The sequence below is a fragment of the Parasteatoda tepidariorum genome, chromosome 1 (genome assembly GCF_982258835.1).
Source record: "Parasteatoda tepidariorum strain Cologne lab strain chromosome 1, Ptep-v5.0, whole genome shotgun sequence".
In the NCBI taxonomy this organism is placed as follows: domain Eukaryota; kingdom Metazoa; phylum Arthropoda; class Arachnida; order Araneae; family Theridiidae; genus Parasteatoda; species Parasteatoda tepidariorum.
The window spans coordinates 25,389,573-25,404,819 of record NC_141755.1 but is presented as its reverse complement, the minus strand read 5'-3'; the positions used below and the strand labels follow the sequence as shown (position 1 = coordinate 25,404,819).

At 27.9% G+C, this 15,247-nt stretch overlaps 1 protein-coding gene across 1 annotated transcript in view; it reads right to left on the bottom strand.

The window, feature by feature from the left end:
* Positions 1 to 4,179: 4,179 nt before the first annotated feature.
* The window catches only part of mdy (diacylglycerol O-acyltransferase), a 31,848-nt gene continuing 20,780 nt past the window's right edge, over positions 4,180 to 15,247 (bottom strand). The window contains exons 14-15 of the mRNA XM_043041561.3: positions 12,085 to 12,147; positions 4,180 to 7,084 (exon numbers count right to left, since the gene is read on the bottom strand). Of these exons, the coding sequence (XP_042897495.2) occupies positions 6,935 to 7,084; positions 12,085 to 12,147 (213 nt within the window). The 3' untranslated portion in view covers positions 4,180 to 6,934. The remainder of the gene's footprint in view (positions 7,085 to 12,084; positions 12,148 to 15,247) is intronic.

Here is a 15,247-nt window from a genome sequence, read left to right as displayed (position 1 = left end):
TTAGAGAAGGAATATCCAAAACACATCGGAAAAATATTTGTACATTAACAGAAAAAAATATGTATATTCTTATAAGAGTTAAAACCTAATGCCCGAGAAATAGTATTACTAAATTTAATGATATAACATGAAAGGCCCATTTAAACTTTACATTCTATAGTTTTAAGAATCATATTAGTTCAAAAATTAAAATGAACAAAAAGTATACATAAGCCTCATAATTTTATGAAATTTAATTTTGTAAACAACGTTTTTTGACAACAATTTTTATCAAAAAATTTCAAGTTTCAATAAAAATCATTATTTAGAAACTAAGAAACGTAAAATAAAGAATGTTGACGAAACAAAAACAAAAACAAAAAACAATTCTTTTTTGTCGCCATTTTTAGTGCTACGAATATTCGTCTTTGGGATTTGCCAAAAACAAAACAAGATGCAATTTTATTTTTTCAGGAGGGAAATATTTGACCGAAAAAACGAAAATGTACCAATTCCCACAACATAAAACTTTATCTTGGCAAACGTACGTTTTGGAAATGTTATTTCATTTGGAATCTTATTCATCAGAGTTCATATGGCGATATGATTGTTTTGAATCTATGCTAAACTCTATATCGGCTCATTTTCCACCGAAATCCAATTAACTATTTTGATTTTAAATAAAGTGTTTTATTTTATGAACTGTCGCAAAAATTTTAAGTGTAGATTGGCGGCACTTAAAAACCGCCAAATCTGTAGCGGCGGTGGCGTTAATACATCGTAAGTACCGAATTTTTATTCCATACTTTTCTGAATCATATTATTTCAAACATTGGAATATACAAGAAGTATACATAAACACATAATGTTATACCATTTAATTTTTCAAAAGTATTTTGAGAACAATTTTTATCAAAAATTTATAAACTAAAAAACGGAAAATAAAGAATTCTTAGGATAAAAAAAACGATTTTAAGAATTATTAACATTGAAATAAAAACTTTCATATTGTTTCTTTTTTTATTATTCTTATAGTTCTTAATCAGACGTAAAAAACCATTCTGTAGAGAACCATCATCAAATGAAAAAAAAATATTTACAAGCAAATTTTTTATTGTAAAAATCATTGCACTTATCTGATTTATGATTCCCGGAGAATTCCAAAATGATAAGTTCCTTGTTTGAAAACTTTATTCTCAAATAATAGATACATAGTTTATACCTTCATTACTTTTAGATAACATACTACACAGCAAAATTTTATAATTGATATGAATTTGAATATGTAGCTAAAAACAGAATAGCTGAATTCTAGTTGAACTTATTCTTTCAAAATTAAAAAAAACTTACCAAGAAAACGATTTAAATTAATTAAGAATCAGCACAAATGGCACTATTTCAAGTAACTTGGATAATTTTTTATTGTTGTTTTCCGAATTATATGGATACAGAAATATATACTATTCTATAACGAAGAAGAATATGCTATAACTATTACAATTCTGTATGTTCTGAATTCATATTTATTCACTGGAATGACGAAAGCAATGTTGACTTCACTTTAATTCGTAATGAATTGAAGACAGAAGAAATGCATTTTACCTTAATACACACATCTGTAACAGTATCCGAAATCGGAAGTCATCAGTTGCAAGTTTGTTGATAATAGAAAATAAAAATTATTGAGGAATTTTTCTTCAAATGTTTGGCGTGTTCTGTTCCTTAAAGATTTACTAATATTCTGGAGATTTTTTTCAAGTTCTTCGGCCTTTTCCTTAGGGAAATTTTGTTTCTTATTTGCTGCTAAAAAATGGCGTCTGATTCAGTCAATGACTTTGATGGAACTAAATGAAAACGTGATAAATTAATGTCCGATATTTACAGGCTCCCGCTAGACGGCGTACTCGAGCGTTGCGATCGCGAATAGGACTAGTAAAAATTTAAGATAAAATAAAAATTTTGAAAATTTAATAAACAACTACGCGTGCTACAAGCGGGTTTAAGATTAAAATGAATTCTAGTTCCTTAATTTTACCAAAAGCATTTTTATTAATTCAATTATAAAGCTGATTTAGGAGATAAAATAATAAAAACTAAAATTTCCAAAGATAACAATACTGCTTAACCACAAAAAAAGCAATAAAATGTAAGATTTGAATTAATTGCTTACTAATGATTGCTTTGAGCAACTTGGAGAATAGCTTCGATAGTATTTCACGACTTGCAATAAGTGTTTCTCTGATTCCTCTTCGAGTGTTATAAACCCTTTACGTTCGTAAGTCTACTCTCAGCCACCAACGATTTACCGTTCCAGTCGTATGTCTGCTCCCAGCCACCGCTTAATGGCTAACTACATATATTGCGGCACTGTGAAGATGTAAAGAGTTAAGATTGTTCTGTATCTTCAAACAGAAAAATTAAAGGCAGAAGACTCTAAACTAATTAATTTTGTGACACATGTTTTCGAAAACCAGGGCTTCAGGGATTACTTTGAAAGATTCCACACGATAGAGAACTATAAAATGTAATTTTTATATAAAATAAAAACATATTATAGTGCTACATATATCTAAAGTTTAAAAAAGAATTGAATTTCATTTTTCCTTCTTAATCCTGCATATTATGTATTACCGTTCATTCTACAAAGGGTTAATGAATTACTCGCTAAAGATTGCTTTGAGCAAATTGGGAGAAAAGCTTCGATAGTACTTTACGACTTGCAATATGTGTTTCTCTGGCTCTTCGTTGAGTGTTATTAATAGTTGCATTCTTCCATCCGCCTCGTATTTCTGAATTGGGACTTGAATGTAGGGTTTAATAACATGAAGTCCAAAATCAGACAAAGTAGCTCCACGTCTTATTAAGGTATATTATTGACAATTGTACTGTGAATAATCATTTATAATGAGAATTCCAGTCACAAGCAATGAAAGAAATTGAACTTTTTACAGTTTCAAAAAATTTGATGAGCATTTAGATACAAAAATATGCAGTTTTTTAAATTCAAATTAAAAATTTCCTTAACATAAAGGTGGATAGGTTTGGTGTCACAATTGATATTTTTCTAACATTATGACTATCATTTGGAGAATATTAATTTTGGTCTAAAGGAATTGCATCAAAAAAGATTAAAACCACTATTTCAGTAAGATACCTCAAATAATCACAAAATCTTTGCTGTGTTTCTTGGAAATAGATTTTGTTCATTAATTTTCTAGTAAAAATAAAGAGGCTTTCAAAGCTATTGCTTTCTATGCTATGGAAAAAAATAGTTACTTTTACATAAATGGCAAAATTCACAACCCCTACAAGCACCAACACCAATTACATTTTTTAACATTAATTTTAGGTCTGTTAGAAAAAACTGATGAGGTGACACACAAAAAATGAAGAGAAATCTTATTCAGAAATTTTTTTTTTCACAAGGTCAATGTTATACCTGTCAACCCATACAGAATTTTTTTCATAGTTCTTCAGCAATTAATAGTTTATTTAAGTAACAGAGAATATTTTCCTTTGCAGTACTTAAAAGCAGAAATAAATGTATTGAAATTTATTGAATTATATATTTTTATAAAAAAAAAAGTTTTACAAAAATAAATTTTTAAAAAAAACCTTAAGAGAAACTAATATTGTATAAACATTCAATATAAAAGTAAAATTTCTATGAATTTAAAAAGCAAGACAAATAATGGAAGTGAAAAATTGTTTGTAAAGCCCAAACTGAAAAATTGAGTAAGTTTTTTTTTTTCTCTCTCTCTTTTTTCCAATGCCCACCTGGGGAATGACCTTTCATCATATAGGCATCTGAAGGGCAGATTTGCTGTGCACTCTTTCAGGGCAATATGTTAGGTGGACCATCATTGCTCCCACAGTAAAGACAGATAGTATAGGGAATGAAAGAACATCCATGCCTTGCCCGGGATTTGAACCCAAAACCTTTCTGATGCAAGACCAGTTCCATGACGCCTACAGCCCGGTCAGCTTTAGTAAAAAGTAAGAGGGCCAAAAAACACACACTTGGAATCTAAATCTGCAAATATTATGGAAATTATGCTACAGGTGACATCTTTCAAATACTACAATTTAATCTTTACTTCTAATATGGAAAAAAAAGTTGACTAAATAAAAAAGTTCCCTTCATAAATACCTACTTAATTATAGTCTATTTGAAAAACACAAACTAAATCCAAAAACAAATTAAAATTTTAAGAATATATAGTTTATTTGACAAAATTTTTTAAATACAATTTATAAGAAGGTAAAAAATGATTTTCCACATAAAAAATGATTTTACTTTACTTAAAAAATATATTTTATGCAGATTATAAAAATATATTTACATACAATGAATGTAAAGCACATATGTAAACAAAGTATATGCTTTAAAATTTTATTTTGAGCCTAAAAATTTTACAAAATTTATAAATGGATGTCATTAAAGATACATAAGTGATATTCAAATTGAAAAATCCTATAAAAATTGAACGTTTTTACATTATGTTAGAATACAAAAATTCAACAATTTGGCACATTTATCACCCAAAAAGACTACACAAAATCACATTTACAAATTAGAGAAGTTTCAACATAATTCCTGAAATATATATATATATATATCACATAAATTCTATTATCAAATATATAAATGATTTATCACTTCGAAGATGAAATTCAAGAATAAGATTAACAGGTATGATAAAGATATAATAAATGCACAAAAATCTGAAAATTTTTCATAACTAACCAGATAATAAGCTATTTATTAACACTAACTTAAATATTTTTGATTCAGTCTACTTTAAAGCGACAAAAAAAACCGTAGTCAAATATGAATTAAGGAAAAAAATAAGGATTTGCTAATTTTATTGCTATTAATAAGGATTTGCTAATTTTATTAGATATAAAAATTTTACTCCTATCAAAATTTATATAAAATTTCAAAAAAAAATTTAAATATTAATATAGCGTATTTTAAAAATTATACTAAAATTAATGTAAAAAATTTCAAGTTTTCTTTTTTTTTTTTACTATTGTTGATTTTAAACACACTATAACACATCTAATACTTTGTTAGTGAAATATACTCATAAACTAAATATAAAAAAAACTACTCCAGTTTAACTTTGCATATTTTCAAAAAATGCAGAAAAAAAGTATACTAATGAGAGATTAAGTACAAACATATGCAAATTTTAAAAACATTACAAAAAATATTTTAGGAACTACAGTAATAAACTATGAATGTTCAAAAGAAAAACTTTCTAGAAAGAGATGGAGGAATTACAACTACAACATCAAAAGAAACATTTAGTAAATATAGAAAAACAGAAATATACACGAAGGAAATGAGCAAATACTGGAATGTATTAGTCATAACTTTTAATTAATGGAATTGACAATGAGCAATATTGCAACAAAAAATTTTCTTTTATGAAAACAGTTTAATATAGTGTAGTCATTATGACAAATTATGCCTCAGGAATAAAATACCAATTAGAAATACTGATCAATATTTTAAACTGAATACATTTGATGCCACAGAAATATATATAATCTTAAATTAATTTGATAGTTTTTAATTACACTCAACTTATCAGACTTACTTCTGGAAAGTTAGCTAAATGTTTGCATGATAGTCTGAAAGAAATCTTAATATAGGAACTACAAATATAATGAAGATAATTAGATAAGTAATAATAAAGAAAATAAAACAGTTAAAAGATAAATATTGAAACAGAAGCTCAAACATTTGCGCATTAGTCAATAAGTGCAGTTGTATAAACATGATTAAACGTACCTAAAATTTCTCCAGCATATTACATGAACTGCTGAAATTCAAATCATACTAAAAAAAATTAAGCACAAATAAAACTAAAATATTGAAAGAGAAGCTCAAGCATTTGTAGATAAATAAAGATGTTGATTCTAATTCCAAACATGTGAACATTATATTCTAAAGCTATTTTAAAACATTTTTATGATGAAACTATTAACTTATTAAATACAATAGTTGTTTAGAATGTATCTATTAAATAAAATATCAAATTGGAGATAAATTTACAAATAAAACTCAATAGAAATAGTTAATAGAAAGTCATAGTCAAGATAGAAAGGTCGAATCAGAAACTCAAGCATTTAAGAAACCGACCTTTTCATAAACTGTTTTAAAGAAATATTTTTCTTGTAACCCATTAAATATTAGCTCAATATTAAATTTCCTAAATAGTCATACTAAAGAAAAAAAATGAAAACAAAACAATACAAATACACAATTGACAAACTGATTTACAAGGAAAATGACAGAATTTGAAAAATTAAAATACAAAGTTCATTATGTTTAGATGATACTCATCTTTGGTCTAAGATACATGATAATGGGTATGATACAACAAAATGTGCGAAAATATGCATATGACATAAGATAGCAATCAAGACATAAATGAATTTTTAAAAAAATTTCAATATGCCTAACTTTATACATTAATTGCAAGACAAAATTATTAAAATATATTAACACTTAAGATATATTTATAAAAAGATATATTCACATTAGTGATTTACCTTCATATTTAACTTTATAAATTAATTGAAATACAAATTTATTTGAATAATATTTGAGCACCTAACACAGGATATAATCTTTTACAATTTAGATAAATTCACATAAGTGACTTTAAAATTTCTTCTCATTTAACTTTAAATAGTATTGATTATAATAAAAATTTATTTGAACAATATTTGAGCACATAATAGGAAAGATTTTTAAAAAAGGAGATAAAAATCAGAATTACTTGCAACTATTTAACAATTCATTAAACTGTTATAAAATTGTATCAAAACTATTTTAATTAGTGTTATCACATTAGTTACATCATAAAATCAATAATTCATTCATATAAAAATATAGAGCTCTGTTTTGAATTATTCCACAACCTTGTGTACTACAACATAATCAAACGTCAGCAGTTTTAAAATTTATCACATAATAATCATGGTAGTACATAAGAATGCAAAGCGGCTGGCCAATGAGTAAAGAAATCCAAACAGCCACATTACCATACTGATTATGGAAATATTTTTCAACAACTATTGAGAAAGGCAACTGCAAATAAAATAGATTTCATGATTTTTACATTAAAAATTAACATAAAAAAGGTTTGTTGATTAAAATATGTTAATTGTAAAAATACTATATAATAAGAATAATATAAGGCACATTTAACACAATAAAAATTTTATAAAAAAAAAAATTTATCCAAACTTCTGATTCAAAGGAGGTAAAATTACGAAATGCATGAATAACAGGCTGTAGTTAACAGGAGGGACATCTTTGCAGAAGTTATCAAAATTTGTTTTTATTTTTAAAATGATTTATACACGATTTTCACAAATTGTTCATTATTCTTTGCTTTTCTTAATTCAGATAAGATAAACTTTCTTTTTTCATACAATAGATAAGAATCAAATTATTCAAAAGCATTATTTTTTTTTTAGATTTTTCAGGAAAAAATATATTTAAATGCATAATATATATTTAAATACAGAAGAATATATTTAAATACATGTATCAAATACATATACAATACAGGGTGTTCCAAAATTATCTTTACAACTTCAAATATTCATAACTTCGAACATAAACAAGATATTTATATTATGTCTTTTGCATGTATTACTGCAACTAATAAAGTTTTTTTTCAATAGGCTGAAAAGTTTTAAGTGAGGATGTGGACACCATAACAGAAAGCTCAATGCGTCTCATGGCCGTATTCGCTCCACATTTTCTGAACTTGTGCTGGGTCGTCCAACTCCACTTTTATGCAATACTGATCCGGTGCTCATAAAGCTTGTGTGCCATGCACGGATGGAGGGTCTGGATGGTGGGTTTCTTTGGAAATTTGTCCTGAAGTTCCGTTGAACCTGTGTATCTGATTTCGTCTCTATGAACCATGAAACGCATTGAGCTTTCTGTTGTGGTGTCCACATCCTCACTTATAACTTTTCAGCCTATTTTAAAAAAAACTTTATTAGTTGCAGTAATACATGCAAAAGACAGAATAAAAATATCTTGTTTATGTTCGAAGTTATGAATTTTTGAAGTTGTAAAGATAATTTTGGAACACCCTGCATATTTAAATACATATATCAAATACATACAAATGTATTTAAATACATAATTTCAGTAAAAAATTTAAATATTTACAAAAACTTTAAGAAATTCAATATTTTATAAATGTTTCAAAATGAATCAATCAATTTTAGTTTTAAGAAACATAACATGCAACCAAATTGGATTTCATAACAGATTTGAATTTTGTCTAAATAGATAAATTAGATTTTTTTTTTTAAATCATTAACTCTCCCATATAAATTTACAATAATTAATTATAGTTATATTTTCGTGTACTAAATAATCAGTAATAATTACACAAATCCTAGTATCTTATACAGGGTTTGAAAAAACCCGGGGATTTTTGAAAAAACCCAACCCGCCTGGGTTTTATTGAAAAAACCCGGGGAAAATTGGGTTTTATTTGAAAAAACCCAGGGAAAATTGGGTTTTTTCATTTAGTGCTCATAAATTTTACTGTGAAAATATTTTTATTTATTAAATAGTATTGTATAAGTAAACACTAAAATTTCATCTGACTTTTACCTGTAATAAAATTAAACTGGAATAAATATTTAATGGTCTTCAATGTTTTTATAATACGATTAATAGAAAGTGAAATTAAAATTATGTATAATTATAAAGAGTATCAGTTACTTAACCCTTTTTTCAAATATTTAGATAAATATATGCATTTTAACTTTATAGTTTCAAAAAACAAATTAATCTTAAAATTATTAAAAAGCATATATAAAAAGTTATAGCTCATTTTTTTAAAATCAGATAATAAAACTTTAAATTTGTTTATTGTTGTTTAATGTATCACTTAATAAATTTTTGTTTGTTTGATTTCAATATTTTTAATCATGATTAAAAGAAACAAAATAAATTGTATTCAAATGAAATCTTAAAAATAATATTTTAATTTTTAACTGTTTTTTAATTGTGATAAACTTTCTCCAAATAGTTAAAAATTGTCAGCAGATGTTAAGAGTTAACTTAAAAAAAAGGTAAATTTTTTCCTTTATTATTATTATCATACAACAGATTCAAAGTGTCTACATTTCTCTCTTAGATGGCAATACACTTTTACGAGTTTTGTAGCTTTATCTATTCCTAATCTATTTCGAAGTTTACTCTGCACCAAACCGAAAGTTGAAAAGTGTCTTTCGATAGAGACAGAAAATGCTGGTGCTGAGTGCAAAGAAAAAAGAATTGACAGAAATTTTGTGGAAGCTAGGAATTTTATTTATTTACTTATTTATTTATTTTTTTGCCATAATTTTCCACTATTTTTTGATGAAAACTGTTCAATAACAGTGTCAAGCATCATTGATTTTGGAAAGTATTCAGGATCGGAAATTTTGGATGCCATAACACGTGGCAGAAATTCTGGATGATGCTTAGAAAGACAGCTTTCTGCTAATTGGTCTTGTTCATCATTTAAAAATTGTCCCCTTGTTTCGGGATCCAGGATGCATATGCTGATAAATGATGTGGCTGAACAGCCTGATCTTTTAACAAAATGTTTATGGGATTCTAATTCATCACACGATAGTAAGTTAATTCATATTTCAACAGGTTCTGAAATTGAAATGTTTTCTGGTTGAAGCTTTTTTAAAGCTTCAGAAACAATTGATATCTGTTTTTCCCAATTGATAGTTTATTGGTAAAGCCCAACATTATTTAATTTTTTTGGCATATAAAATTGTTCAAGAACAATCTCTTCATATTTATGGTAATTATTGGCAAAAGTTTTTACGCGCTCACAATATGAATTCCACCTAGTATCATTGGTCATCAAGCAGTTTTTTTCATTTGCCCATCCATGTGCTTGATGCACATTTCTAAAATATTTGTTAACTTCAACGATATGTCCAATGATAGTATTAGGAGATACTTCTTTTTTAACCAAATTTAAAAAAAAAAACAATTTGTGAAAAAAACCACCAAGTGGGTTTTTTCAAAGTGGGCCCACTTTGAGGGAACCCTGGTTATATGTATTTTATATTAAGTTTAAATGGCGCATTATCACTAATACATATTTGAATCTTCTTTATTTTTAAGTACATTACGTTTCATAATTTTTTAACTCAAGAATTATAAAATATAAATGCAGTAATATAAAAGGAACAAGTTTATTAATCTTTTTGTTTTCACACACATTTATTTACTATTTTTATTAAACATATGGATATTACCCATTATAAAATTATAATCTGTAAATATTTATAATCAGTAAAAACTAAAATTTCATCTGACTTGAGTTAAATAAAAAACTGAAATAAATATTTAATGGTCTTACATGTTTCTATAATAAGATTAATAGAAAGTGAAATTAAAACTACGTATAATTATAAAGAGTATCAGTTACTTGTCCCATTTGTTTTCAAATAATTAACCCTAGAAAAGGATTTCATTTTTAGATAAATAATTTTAAAAAGTTCTCCTATAAAAAGTTTTAGCTTTTTTTCTTCTTAAGCTAGAAAATAAAACTGTTTAAATTTGTTAATGTATCACTTGGTAAAAAAAGAAAAAAATTGTTTCTTTTCAATTTTTTTTAATATATTATATTATTATATTACCTGTATGTATTATATTACCTGTTTATTAATATATAAAGCATGCAACTATAGTTGAAAAATTGATCTTTTCAGACTATATTATTTAAATTTTTATTTGATTTAATATCATTAAAATATTACTTTTTTGAAAAAACCCACTTGAAGTTTTCAATAGCACCTACTATAAAAATTATATGAATATTTGAGTTTCTTTTACTTTACTAATATTAAAAACTTAATCATATAAATCATGCAACTCTATTTGACAAATTTATGCTGCACAATAAATTATATAAAAATAAATGTGAAACAATAAGTTCTAGTAAAAAAAAAAAATTTTTTTTTGAAAAAACCCACTTATCGTTCCAAGTGGGTTTTTTCAAGGTGGGCCCACCCAATAAAACCCGGGCGGGTTTTTTCAAAGTGGGCCCACTTGGCGAACCCTGATCTTATATACTATACAAGAGAATGGAGGGATAAACTTGGAAAATGTAGTTCTTAAAATATATCAAGTATCGTCAACATTGGAAGCACAAAGCATCTATATTTAATAGAAATGAGAGACAGGACCATAAATTGAAACTCAGGAATTGCTTTGAGGTAAAGTGTAAACTATTTCTTTTATTTACCAGATGGTCTGGATAAATTTGGTCTATGATATCCAACTGTGCTGTGTGATAATTACATTAAATCATAGCTCTTGCTCTTGTCTTCAGCAGTCAATTCGCGAGTCACTCAACGGTTAAACTTAACTGTTAGATTTATGCGTTTGAGAGTATTTGCTATTGTTTTTTGGCAGATGTCAAGCTCTAATGCAATAGTTCGTGTTGAAAAATTTCTGTCTTGAACAATAATTTGCTTTAACTGGTCACAATCAACCTCAATAGGGCGGCCAGAACATGGTTCATCTTCAATGTTGAAATTCCCAGCATTAAACTTTTGAAGCCAAACTTTTACTGTATCCTCATACGAAACAGTATTGAAACCTAAACTTTCACACATTTTCTTGTGGCATTCAGTTACACTTAGTTTATTTCGGAACTCATAGTACATAATGGGTCTGATCTGTTAACGTGATAGCTCCATTTTAAAAAAAAATTTGGTGCACAAGATGATAAAGTTTTGACAAACAAAGTACACAGTTGTGTAGTTCCAACTTTCTGTTTTAAAATACAAAAGCTGGTTTCAAAAAAAGTTAACCACCATGGCAATGGCTGCTGCTGGCACGGAGGTATTTCCCTTTGGCGGAAAACTTTTTACTCAACCTGATATAATTTCGGACATATGGTAAAAAGTTAGTACAAAAAAAAAACATGTTATATTTATTTAGGAAACAGAAATTACAGAAAAGGCATGTTATATCTACTCAAAAGATTCAAATTTATCAAAAATAAACTTTTCAAAAAAAACTTAATTTTAAATACTCACTTGAGCAAGCATACCAAAGAAAGCCCAAAGCTTAAACATCTTTAAAGGAACACTCACCAGATACTGAAAAAAAATTAAATATATTTGGATACTTATATAATTTGAATATTATGAAATTAGGCAAAAGAACTAAAATAAAATCAAACTTTTAACCCAGCACAATTCCTTGAATACTAATAACAGGGGTCCGTCCAGACATTTTGTGAAAGGTCTGTTTTTGTAAAATGGTAAAAAAATTACTCGTAATTTGTGAATATAAAATAAACCTTAAGTCACACCCTTTTAACCAGGGTCCAGCTTTCGTGAATTTGTGCAAAAAAGGTTCCTGTTATTACAAAACTTTTTCAAGGAGTTTTGAAAGTGTAAAGAGGTACAAGATTATGCTCAACACTGTAAAATTATAATTAAAAAAAATTAAATTTTCAAAAATAAACAGCAATTTCTGCTACTAAATTAGAGATGCAACATACAAATATTCAGTATTTAGCCTATACTGATAAACGCAGAATATTCATTTCGGACAAATAAAGGAAGAAGCGTCTGCCGAAGACAAAACTTAGTTTGTTTACATTTGTCTTTCTCCCCCCCCCTTTCCTGGAAAGGATTTATTCGATTAACAAAACAATGATGAAGATAAACAAATTTGTGAAGGCAGGGTTCCCACTCTATGATGAGATTGAAATTCAAGGACTTTTCAAGGACCTCAACAAAATTTTCAAGGACCTTAATCTAAGAAAAATTTTAAAAATTATTCTCTTCTATTTTACTAGAAGCAACAATGCTTGTTGTGGCAATAATTAATTTCAAATATAATACCTAAATGCTTTGCCTATATAGAGAGAAGAGAGTATATGTATTATGGACTAAAATTTATATTTTTTAAAAACAACCCTACTGGTTTTACATATTAATTCACAAAATCATTTTCAGCACAATCTATAACTAATGGTAATGAGGTGTTAATGGTGAAATCCTTTAATCCTGTGTATTTCCATGTGAAGGCTGCATGAAAGACAGAGCTAAATCTTAGGTATTCCATATTCCATGACTATTCCATAACCCCCTCCTCTCCTCTATTAAACATCATTTCTGAAATTATTCATCCATAATTTACACAACCTTCTCTAAATGTTATGCAGCAACAATTCTTTCTAAAAATAAAAATTAGAAGGAACATATCCCATTTTCACCATGTTTAAAAGCATTATTCGTTATGTGTAATCCACAACTGCCAATGAATATGACCTGGTGAGAATATTTCTCTTTTAATTCACACTGAAGCTTCTAATAGAATTTTCAATTGATATAGGGTCCATCCATGGATAATTGAAGTATTTTAGAGAGCTTTTAACCATCATCCATGCATTTGTAAAAAGAGGACAAAATATTTTCTGCAGTTCCATGACCCATAAATTGGGAGGTAAGATACTTAGTGCAAACTTTATTATCAATTCTTTACCATAATGTCCATCTGCTTAGATTGTAGAGACTGATTTAACGTCTCATCAAAGAGTACAGTGTAGCAATCAACATTCTTCAGCTCATTTATAAGAATCCCTTTGAAGTATAGTGCCAATCCAAAGGAGCCCAAATAGGCTCACTTTGTGGCACTACAAAAAAATTTTCTTGCTATACAGCTATCAGCAAACATTTTGGAGAGCAATTTACTAATCCCTTCACAGGAGTTACATGAATAATTACTAGTGATGCACTTCAGACTCCAGAGAATTTCAGCATCAAGCACATTCCTTTTGACCAGATAAGAAGACAATGTTACCTCGGCCACTAAAGTTTCTGTTTCACATGGAGCACACGATGTTGAAGGAGTATTTACACCAGATGAATTAGATGTTCATGTCTTTGGAAAAAGAGAACTCAGGGCATGAGACTGCTTTTTGTTTTACCTTACTTTGATGTGTGATTTCAGAGCAGATTCTTCCATTCTCGCGATATCGATCTCCTTCATGCATAATCGGCACTTGGCTCTGAACTTCTTTTCGGGCATCGATAAAATCCATTCTTTATAAGCTTGATTATCCATCCATTGGGGATTAAAATAGCACTTCCCAGGCATAACTAGTCTAAACTACGTAACATAAATACGAAGCCGTGCCTTTGCGAATACGCTTTACAATAAAGTTTTGAAATGACGCAAACGTAAGGACAAGTGCGGATGGTAAAACAGCAAATTTATTGAAAACTACAAGGTACATATTTTTACGAAATTCGAGAGTATTCCAGTTTCGATAAGAAAAAAGAAGATCTAAGCATATGCTACAGAAGATGAAGTGGAGTCTCGCCCCGAACGCATCGATTGTCTGCTGTGCTCCGCTCGCTTGGCAGACACCAAGACGCTAGGCCCCGTTAGAAACGGTGGCGTTAAAAACCACGTGAGAGAGCTCGGGAACAAAACAGAAAGATCCGCGGGTGTTTTATAAAAAGGGCCGTCGGCAGTATTGGACAAATTCAAGGACCTATCAAGTTTTTCAAGGACCTAAGACGTTTTTCAAGCACTTTCAAGGACCTAAATTTAGCAAAAAAAATTCAAGGACTTTCAAGGACCGTGGGAACCCTGGAAGGGTCCAATTAAAAGATAAAAACAGACCCTTCACAAAATAATTTAACTTAAAAACAGATCCTTCACAAAATAATTTAAGTTAAAATATTTAGTGAAGGATCTGTTTTTATGAAAAGATATTTTGTGAAGGGTCCGTTAAAGGACCCAAATTTCTTTTGAACAGACACGTGAATATGTTAATATAAGATAATGTTAAGTTAATATAACATGGAAGAATTAATACTAATCCTTTGAAAAAAGTGGAACCTGAAAATTTATCACCCATAAAACTTAGCTTAATAAAAATAATTCAACTAAAATAAAAAAAAAATGCCAGCTTACTTTTAAAACACTATACTGAAAGTTGAAAAATGATAATAAGCACTTTTTTTGCCCAAAACAAGTAAAAGTTATTGATTTAAAACTTTAGTTTCCAGAATAAAAAGGACTAAGACTGGTCAGCAATGACATTTTGTCTCCATCAACGGAAAATTGACCAACCCCTAAAAACTATATTGCTGACCTAGACCATTTAGGTACAACTTAACAATATGAATTCAATATGACAAAAGCAAAAGAAGGGAGAAAAACAATTTTAAAAAAATT